This window comes from Dendrobium catenatum, unplaced genomic scaffold, assembly GCF_001605985.2.
Source record: "Dendrobium catenatum unplaced genomic scaffold, ASM160598v2 original_scaffold_219412, whole genome shotgun sequence".
NCBI classification, from domain to species: Eukaryota; Viridiplantae; Streptophyta; class Magnoliopsida; order Asparagales; family Orchidaceae; genus Dendrobium; species Dendrobium catenatum.
Genome location: NW_021537822.1, coordinates 21,574 through 31,725, shown reverse-complemented (window position 1 = coordinate 31,725; position 10,152 = coordinate 21,574). Strand labels below are relative to the sequence as shown.

Here is a 10,152-nt window from a genome sequence, read left to right as displayed (position 1 = left end):
GAGGCCCAGCCTGCGTCTTTAAATGTGTGAAGAGAGGTATCGCCGGGAATGATCGGAAGCCTGTGATTGAGAGTCCCTTTTATGTAACGTAGGATGCGTTTGAGATTCTGGAAGTCATGGTCTGTCGGAGACTGCATATGCTGGCACACTTGATTAGTGGCGAAGGCGATATCTGGGCGTGTGATAGATAAGTATTATAGGGAGCCAGCCAGACGTCGGTAGAGATAGGCGTCGGGAAATGGTTTGCTGTTGGTTGCCGCGTGCTTGGAAGCCGGTGTTATGGGAGTAGGTGCGGCTTTGCAGTTTGCAATGCCTGCCTCTTGAAGTAGTTTGAATGCGTAGTGCCCCTGAGTGAGAAAGAACCCAGCGGTGGTGCGGTTGATCTGTATCCCTAGGAATAAGGAGACGTGGTCGAACTGCTTGATGGCAAAGTGAGATTTGAGATCCTGAAGCAGTTTGTGAGTTTGAGTTGGATCATTCCCTGTTACAAGGATATCATCAACGTAAATTAGAAAATAGATTTGAACGTTATTTTTATTGTAAATTAAAAGAGATGGATCGGAACGACTGAACCCGAAACCGCGATGTTGAAGGAAGGATGTAAGCTTGTGAAACCATTGTCGGAGCGCCTGTTTGAGACCGTAAAGCAACTTGTGAAGCTTGCAAACGGCATTGGGTTGAGTTGGATCTTCGTAGCCGGGAGGTTGTTTGATATAGATTTATTCAGAGATTTCTCCGTGAAGAAACACATTGGATACGTCGAGTTGGAGAACATCCCAATTGCGGTTGACGGCAAGCATTAGAAGAAGGCGAATGGAAACCATCTTGGCGACAGGGCTAAATGTTTCCGTGTAGTGTTCGCCGAACTTTTGTGCACACCCGAGAGCCACTAGGCGTGCTTTGTAACGGTCGACTTGGTCGTTTGGTAGAAACTTGATCTTATAGGTCCACTTGCTTCCAATGATTTGCTTGTTCGGATGAGCTGGCACTAGTGACCAAGTTCTCTGTTGCAGAAGGGCTTGATATTCCTTGGTCATGGCCTCTCTCCAATGTGGGTATTGAAGGGCTTGTTTAAGTGTTACTGGTGTTTCGGTTGGACCTGGATGAGTGATGAGAGAAATAAATTTCTTGGGTTTGGTAATACCAGATTTTGAGCGTGTTTGCATAGGATGTGATGTTGGAGTCGGATCGGAGGTAAGTGCTGGTCTGGTGGAAGTCCTGGATGACTGCGGTTGAGAATTAAGTTCTGTAGGTTGCGGCTGTGGTATACTGATGGCGGGAGAGTTGTTGTTGGGGTACTGATTGTGATGTTGTAAAGTAGAAGACGGAACGAGAAGCAGAGGAGGAATTGTATTGTTAGATTGTTGTATTTGTCCAGTGTCCGCGGCCGCAGAAATCCTGAGGGGAAAAACAGACTCATGAAAGACTACATGTCTTGATATATGTATTTTATTATTGGATAGATTTAGACACTTGTAGCCTTTGTGCTGAGGGGAGTATCCAAGAAACACGCACGATTGAGATCGTGGTTCCAGTTTGTTTGTAGTGTAGGGTTGGAGCCAGGGGTAGCAAAGGCACCCGAAAGTTCTTAGGTGGTCGTAATCTGGCGGGTTGGTGTAAAGTTTGTGATACGGGGACTGAAAGTTAAGTGCCTTGGAAGGAAGGCGATTGATTAAGTAGTTAGCCGTTGAGACGGCATCAGTCCAGAAATTGTTCGGGAGACCGGCTGCGTGAAGTAATGTGCGGGTGAGATCCAGTAAGTGGCGGTGCTTGCGTTCGGCTAAGCCGTTTTGTTCCGGTGTGTGAGGGCAGCTTAGCTGGTGGAGAATGCCGAATTGTGTAAGGAATGCGGTAAATTCTTTGCTTGTGAATTCGCCTCCATCGTCAGAACGAAAAACCTTAGGAGTAACTGAAAACTGATTTTGTATCATAGCTATAAAGTTTTTAAAATAGTTAAAAGTGTCACTCTTGTTATGCAAGAAATAAATCCAACTAAAGCGAGTAAAATCGTCGATGAAGATAACATAAAACCGAAACACATTAGAAGCAGAAGAAGACATAGGTCCCCAAACATCCGAGTGAATGAGCTCAAACGAATGTGAAGTTACAGATTTGCTTTTAGAAAATTTTAGTTTGTGGCTTTTCGCCATACTACACGATTGACAATTAAAATCTGAAGAAATGTGAGGAATGCCGGTATTGCTAGATCCGATGCTATTAAGGATCTTGTTATTCGGATGCCCGAGGCGAGCATGCCATATCGCCGGTGATGTGAACCTCGTGTGGAAGGCTTGCTGTCCAGGGTCCGGTTCTACCTGAAGTTGATAAATGCCGTTATGCAGGTGACCACGAAGGAGCTGTTGATCCTGAACATCCTTAATTTCAAAGCCGTTAGAGTCAAAGGTGATCGAGACCGAATTGTCTCGAGTTAGCTTAGATACGGAAAGTAAGTTATGAGTTAAGGCAGGGACATGGAGAAGATGGCAGAGACGAAGCTTACGAGGTGTGTTTGGTAGAGGAAGCAAACCTTGACCGAAATGTTGGATCGGAATAGTGGAGCCGCTGGCTGTCGAGACCGATTCTTGCCCGTGATAGATCGAGGGGTTTTGAATTGAGGTGCTATCGGCAGTCATATGAGACGTGGCGCCCGAGTCCAGTACCCAGGTTTGTGTAGAGTCCTGAGTCGGTTGAGCAAGAAGGGCGCGGAGCAGAGGAATTCGTCGGGGTGTAATTGAGATTAGTTCTGTGCCAGCAGTTGAAAGCGGAGTGGCCGATCTTGGTACAGATTTGGCAGATTGGTCGAGAGCCAGAGGAATTCTGCTGAGCGGTGGATTGATCGGATCCTGAGGAGTTTCTGTTAGAGTTTGGTCGGGGCTTAAAGTTCTGTTTCATGTTCTTAGAGCGATTTTGGTTAGAATGAGCAGCGTAGAAGGCCGCGGTAGCAGAATTCTGATCTTTCTTGGATTCTTGGTTGACGTGAATTTCTTCACTGCATAGGAGCGAGTAAAGAGCGTCAAGATCAGCCGGGAGAGGGGATGACCGAATGTATGTCTTGATGGAGTTGTAGTAGGCCGGTAGACCGTTTAAGGTGTGAAGGTTAATGTCTTCCGGATCGACTGAGCTGCCAGATGCTGCGATAGTGTCAACTATGTTCTTGATGTGGCCGAGGTATTGCTGCATCGTGGAGGTGTTCATTTGAACGTTATGCAATTCGTTCTTAAGTTGGATGATGCGCGATCGGCTCGACGATTGAAGTCGTTTTTCCAGTGCAATCCATACTTCATGAGCTGTTGAGTATGTGATGACATACGGAAGAATTGCAGGCGATATCGTCGAGAATAATGCCGAGACAAGGTTGCTGTCAATGAGGCGCCATTGGGCGTACTCGACTGAATTGTGATCTGGCGGTGGGGTTGTGGTGCCGGTAAGGTGAGCGGCATACCCGTTGGCCGAGATATGCTGAAAGATTTGCGACCTCCACAACGCATAATTGTAGGAAGTTAGAGTGTAAGGAAGCAGGTTCTTGATATTGGAAATGATGAATTTGAGCGTTGGCGGAAGGACGAGCTCGGCGGTGGCGGTGGTGGTTGCCATGGTGGATGCGGGGGGAAGAGACGATGCTGATTCTTGATCCCCCATCTAGCTTCTTGATACCATGTTAGAGTGAGCGGAGAGGGGAGGAGAGTTACGAAGAGGAACAGGGACACAGAGTAAAGGAAGAGAATGAAATTATATTATATTATTAGAATCTAATTACATATGTATTTATAAGCTTTGAACTGTATCAATTACATTTAGCTGATGTGGGATATGTCTTTACTGCTATGCTTACAATCACATCCATTTTTTTATAAAATAAAAAAAAAACTTAAAATTTCATTACCTTTCTTCAAGAATACTATTTAAAAAACAATAAGAAAATCATCCCAAATAAAACCTAAATCCAACTAAGTGAACTAAAGTTAAACTTTAAGACTCAGACTAACCAAATTTAAACCCTATGGCCACGCGGTTGTCGCAGCTTAGCTGAGCCTCAACTAACCTTAACCACTTCAAATGAGCTCCCCAACTCCCTTATGATCTCCTAAAAAAAATAGCTCCCTAACTATCTCCAATTTTCCATTATATTCTACAAGAACCCTATAAAAATGTTATCAGGGCTAAGGTTTTCAGTATTCTGTTTACAAAATACTTCTCAAGATAATTTAATTGCCAAAAGCAGCATTAACAGCAGTAGCAGTATCAAAATTATCCTATTACAACGTCTAGAACAAGACCTCTGAGTAATAAATACAGCAAGATTACTTTTGAAGCGCTTTGCACTTCAATGGAAAGATGTTCTGACAAAAGGTTTCAGGTTTTTTTTTTTTTTTGGACATTTAGGCCATTTAAGGCAAACTCACACACACAACACAACGCATATACAAAGACTCGAATCCAAGACCTCTTAGTTGGAAGCATAAGCTCTCAACCAACAAGCCGAGGTGAGCTGTGTGTTTCAGGTTTTCATAAAACAAACTCAGCTGATCCTCAAACTAATTTACTATCAGCTCAATTTGTTCCAGTAATCAACAAGGTTCTGATAAATTATATTCACATATTTATAAGGACTCCAATATTGTTTATAGTATATCTACTTCTCCACCATCACATCAAACATTGCATGACTAAGGCTTCGTTTGGGATGGCTTTTTTGTTGCTTTTTAAAACAGCTTTTTAGTTTAAAAATTAAAATTTTTATACTAGAAAACTGTTTAAAGAAGCAATAAAAAAACCGTCCCAAATGAAATCTAAAGACATTATTTCATCACAAATTTCAAGCACTATGCTTTATGTAACATCTTTTACCAAATTACCTGATCAGCAATGTTCCATGTCTGAACCTGGATGCGTACAATACGGCACTTTTGAACACCACTACTTTAAACTGGAAAGAATTTAGGAAAAGAAGAGGATTTTGTGAATGTCTTTTGAATTCTTATAAGAGCGGAATCAACAACTACAGGAAATAAACAGTGACACAAATCTGTGTGTAAGGCAAGAAAAACCACCAAAATTAGGTAAAAACCTCCCTGATGTCACACCATGCCTAATATATTGCCAAACCCAAACAAAACCTTAAGTTCACTGAGAATTAGACTTCGTTTGGTACGGCTTTTTTATTGCTTCTTAAAGCAATTATTTAGTATAAAATTTAATTTTTTATACTAGAAAACAGCTTTAAGAAGAAGTAAGAAAGCCGTCCCAAACAAAGCCTTAAACACACTAATAAGTTCATGCTTTTTTTGCAAAACAATATCATGTACTTCTGCAGCTACATGTACAATTGTGTTATGGGACTGCTCGATATCACACAAATAAAATAGACTTTTTCACGCGCTAAATGTGCAACCAAGCCAAGTTTTGCCATCTCTGAACAAAAATAGTTAGACGCAATGCTGCTGATAAATCAACATAAGCATCATCAACTGGCGCTAAATCCTTATAAAAATTTGACATTAGGGTTTCATATCGTATGGTTTAAGAAAATGATTTACCTTTTTTATCTCAGAGACCTAAGAGGTCGGATGTATGAATAAAAATCATAAAGGCTATGTATTGATATTTATGATTGACATGCTTAGATTAAAAATGCAAAGAATTGAGATATTCTTGGGTTCAACAATTCAACTTGTCGAAGAACCAAAACTAAGCCAAGTTCCAAGGAGAGATTATTCTGTGCGGACACCGAACACAGCTTACCGTCCAGAGGCGAATCAGGTGCAACCACGTCATCCAGTACCGAGCTCGGTAACGAACAGTACCGAGCCGCGGTACCGAGTAGGGGGTGATAGGGGGTGACATGGCACATTTTCATTGGACTCTGGATGGCGTTCGGCATCCGCACAAAATAATCCATCCAGTTCCAAGATTGATAAAGCTCTTTTATTTTTATAATTCCTATCAAAGCTTCTTGTAATGTAAGATTGCGATGACTGCAAAGTGGACTACTTTGTTGAGTTCTTAATAGAAAAGGCCATCAAAATACATACATATTGGCTACTTTTATAAAAAAATTTCAATAGATGAAACGCAGTTAAAAATGTCCCAACTGAAATGCAAAGGTGGGCATCAGCAGTCAGTAAAAGAAAACATATAGTAACATGAACTTAAGCAACACATAACATAAGTCAGGATTGATGCACAACAACATAATTTACTGCAGAATTCAAACTATCACGAGAGTTCATATAAGAGTCAGTAGATCTGGTACTAAAAACACAGTAAAAAATATACATAACAGGAAGTAGAGGTATATGAATAAAAAGCCAAAATCAGATGCAGGTTTAGTTAAACTCAGGAGCAAAGGACCTAAATTTAACAATATCAGATCTACTTTGCTTTTTGTTCAATAGTCAACCTCCACCTCTGGGCTAACAAATCCAGCTCTGCAAGCCGATGTTCTTGCCATCTTTTCAACAGGGTTTTCATCTCTGACCCTTGTTCCAAAGTACCATCAGATGAAATAATCCTTTGGACAGAAAGCGTAGAACGCACCTCATTTAAGGCCCCATCGAGCACATCCAATACCGACTTGATGGCAAAATGCTTGGCTCCCGTCTGCTTCGCCTCAACAGAGGTAGTTCCTGGATGAGCAGGCAGCTCCTCCTTGGCGATTTCCTCTGGAGATGCCGCAAAATCAGTACCATCTATGGATCCCTTGTTCCCAATGGGAGCAGGAGTATCCACGCATTCTCTGTTGTCTTTAATAGGAGATGAAGAAGAAGGAAGGGCTAGGGGCGGATTTGAAGGTAGGAAAGGAGAGCTCTCCAAAGCAACAATAACCTGAGGAGGTGAAGAAGAGTTTCTGGTCCTGCTAGCTGGGGCCCTAGGGTTAGGCCGGCGGCGCTTATTGCCGGCGCTTCCCGCTGCGACGGCGTCGGGTGCTGAGAATGGGGACGTGGAAGCATTGGAAGGGTCCCAAAGACGGGTAGAAAGATGTAACAGATCTCGATCGTGCTGGGAGAGTCGGGACGGATCCTGCCCACGCACGATGCGGCCGGCCATAGTCCTGTACTTCTTCCTCAGGCGTCTCAGCTTCTCGGATAGCTGTGAGCGGGTGTAGGGCTGCGACATAGACTCAGAAAAACGGTCGTAAAAGATGTTGAGATCCCTGGGGAAGACCAAGCCCTGAGACCAGCAGCCGAGAAGACCCTGCAAGAAGCGGATCTCGTCAGATTCTGGCCAGATCCGGTGAAACTTGAAAGGCGGCTGCTTTGAGTCACCGCCCTCGTCCTCGGGCTCCTCGTCGTCATACTCGGCGTCGGGATCGTCGTCTTCGTATGTGTTGTTGTGAGAGGAAGGGAGAGTGGGGGGATAAGAAGAAAGCGGGATGGGATTAGGGTTAGCGTTAGGGTTAGGATTGGGGGTCGAGATGGAAACAGAATGGGAGTTGGATGCAGGTTGAGCTTGGGGCTGTGAGGGATTCTTGCGCTTGATGGGGAGTTTGCGCGCGGCGGACTTGATGTTGAGAGGGGTTAGGGTGGCCATGGCGATGGGCGCGGACCTGCGAGCGCAGGGCAAGAGATCTGGATTCCAGACGGAGGCTGTATTCGGTAAGACGGGGTGGGGTTCGATCGACAGAGAGCGTGACCGAGATCAGGAGATAAGGCTGGGCGGAGTCAATACAGGTTGGGGTGGTCAACATTGAGAATGGTTCAATAAATTAAATAGTTCAAATCATAATAAGATTATATTATAATTCAATTTAATTTTTTTTATATTTTTTAAAATTAGTACTTAAAAAGAAAATATTAAATTAACAATCTTATATATTTTTTAGTTTAATTAGGATAATTAGATGTGAAATAGTTACTTAATTATTAATCCAAATAGATTATAGATTTTTGATCAACAAGTTTTATTTCCTCTCTAATTATATAATAAATTATGTTAATATTTAGCTATCTTTTTTTTTATAAAAAATTAACTATATTTAAGATTACTTAAGCTCTAAGTAAAAAAATTTCATATAGGTAAATAAATTAATTTGTGTTTGTAAATATTTAATTAAATCAATTAATTAGTTTTTATAAAATATTTAATTGATTTCATTTCAAGCAATTACATGTTTGCATGTAATTAATCTTAATAAGTTATTAGTTAATTATTTAATTAGTGCTTATCATGGTTAAATAAACCATCTAGTGCTTAAAAAATATTTAACTATATATATTTTTTTAATTATATTTTTATGCTAGTTCTATCAAAAAATTTATATAGCAAGCAAGTGTTAAAAGAGCTTCAATCTTTTAGTGTTTCATAGATAAGGGTCAAGCATAAACTACAACAACTTACTAATGTAACATAATCTGCATAAATTAAAAATCCATGTGTTTGTTTAATTTTAAGGAGCTAATAGTGAAGTTTTATTATAAGGGATTTGATGTTAAAAATCAAACTAATTTTGATGGCCCTACCTAGCTCTACTATGAGATCAAAATCAAGTACACAATATGCGGTAAAAACCTAAGATATATCATCATCAAGCATGATTAAAACTAAAAAAAAGGTTTGGAGCTCAGAACTTCCTTATTTTGTTCCATAAATTTAATTTTTCCTTTTTTTAATATACAATATGATGTTGTAACTTAATTATTGTTGGAATGAATGAGAAAAAAAAAAAAAGATATTCTTGTTAAAAATTGGTGAGTGAAATCTCTAGGGTTGAGAGCTTGGTGGCTAACATACCCCTTTTGGATTCTTCTTTGTGAAAAACCTATGTATCTTTCTTATACTTACTAATCTATATATTAATCTTTCATAGCATATTCTACTAACATATTCCTAGAATTATTCCCAAGCACTTTCCAACAAGTAACAACTATTAAAAATTCTTAAACCTCTTTGGAGCTGGTGGCCAAAGGTAGGGTTCTCTCAAACCTCTTTTGGCCCACCTATCAACTCTAAAATTTCTTGGATATCTACCATCTATTCTATTGTGATCTTTGCACATCATCCTAACATTCCATAGCATTTTTAATTCCTCAAAACACATAAAGACCCTCCACCAATTTAATAATCTAAAGCTAGTCAAATATGTCTAAACTAGGTCACCTTGACCTTGTCTTCATTTTTGCCTAAACTATTGTAATATCCCAATATTATATTTGGAAGAATTATTCTTTTTATCTTTTAAAATCAACATAAGAGCTATCGGTTTCTCTTTTATCAATAATAAAATCATATATCAGCAGAAACAAATTCTATTGATCAAAGCATCAAAATATACATATGTATTCATTTCCCCAAAAATCATGTACGCTACTCAAGATCTATAGAATAATATCACAACCACTTGAAAAAAGAATAGCTAAAAAAAAAAAAGATCCTGAACCTGAAGGATCTTCGTCAATATCACACTCATGCTCTCTTGCCATGACCTGAAATCCTTTAACCACATGTAATGAGTTCAAGAGCCAAGCAAGTAACAAAATCCTATAACATACTAAATTCAATGCATGATAAAGAAGCGATATGCCTATCAACAGTTAAATCATACTAGTAGCAATCACATAACCATGAATCAGTGCAAAAATAGTAAAGCTTACATGTAGTAATCGTAAGACAACAGTGGAAATCATAAGCATTCAAAGTGGACGATAGAGAAACCAATAAAATGACATAATAAAGAAATAATGAAATATGCAACTCAGTAGCCCAATAAACTAATGTTATTTCAAGAAAATAGAAAAAAAATCATATAAATGCAAGAATGTATAAAATGATAATAAAATTACATGTTTAGTATATCTAGTATATCATGTGCGCAATGTAAATATCATGTTTTTTGTATCAGTGAATCAATAATAGTGTAATGATAAACTAGTAACATTATCGATGCCTGTATCAATATCAGTAAAATAGTGGTAGTAGTAGTACAATAATCTAATAACAGTAAATTCGTATAGTAAAAATAAATCCATATAGTAATAAGAAAAATGCCTCAATAAGATGCATTTTAGTAATCAAACTAAACAAGTAAGAAGTCTTGACTTAATCAGTGTTTTTTCAATATCATATCAGCATCATAAATTGTTGACTTAGTAAACAGAGTTGTCATTCTTTGCCCATCGGCATAGTAATCATCTCTTTATAACTCCCAATCAGTAT

The 10,152-nt window shown here is 39.5% G+C and overlaps 2 protein-coding genes across 2 annotated transcripts; both read right to left on the bottom strand.

Moving 5' to 3' along the window:
• Positions 1 to 194: 194 nt before the first annotated feature.
• LOC110114435 (uncharacterized mitochondrial protein AtMg00810-like) lies at positions 195 to 673 on the bottom strand. The gene is made up of 2 exons (XM_020847316.1): positions 574 to 673; positions 195 to 481 (listed from the first exon to the last, which is right to left on the bottom strand). Exons 1-2 carry the CDS (start codon positions 671 to 673, stop codon positions 195 to 197), a joined length of 387 nt encoding a protein of 128 aa, XP_020702975.1.
• Positions 674 to 6,173: 5,500 nt separating this feature from the next.
• Positions 6,174 to 7,627, bottom strand: LOC110114421 (probable transcription factor At3g04930). Its single transcript, XM_020847294.2, has one exon. The coding sequence runs from the start codon at positions 7,528 to 7,530 to the stop codon at positions 6,373 to 6,375; it is 1,158 nt and encodes a 385-aa protein (XP_020702953.2). The 5' UTR covers positions 7,531 to 7,627; the 3' UTR covers positions 6,174 to 6,372.
• Positions 7,628 to 10,152: the final 2,525 nt, after the last annotated feature.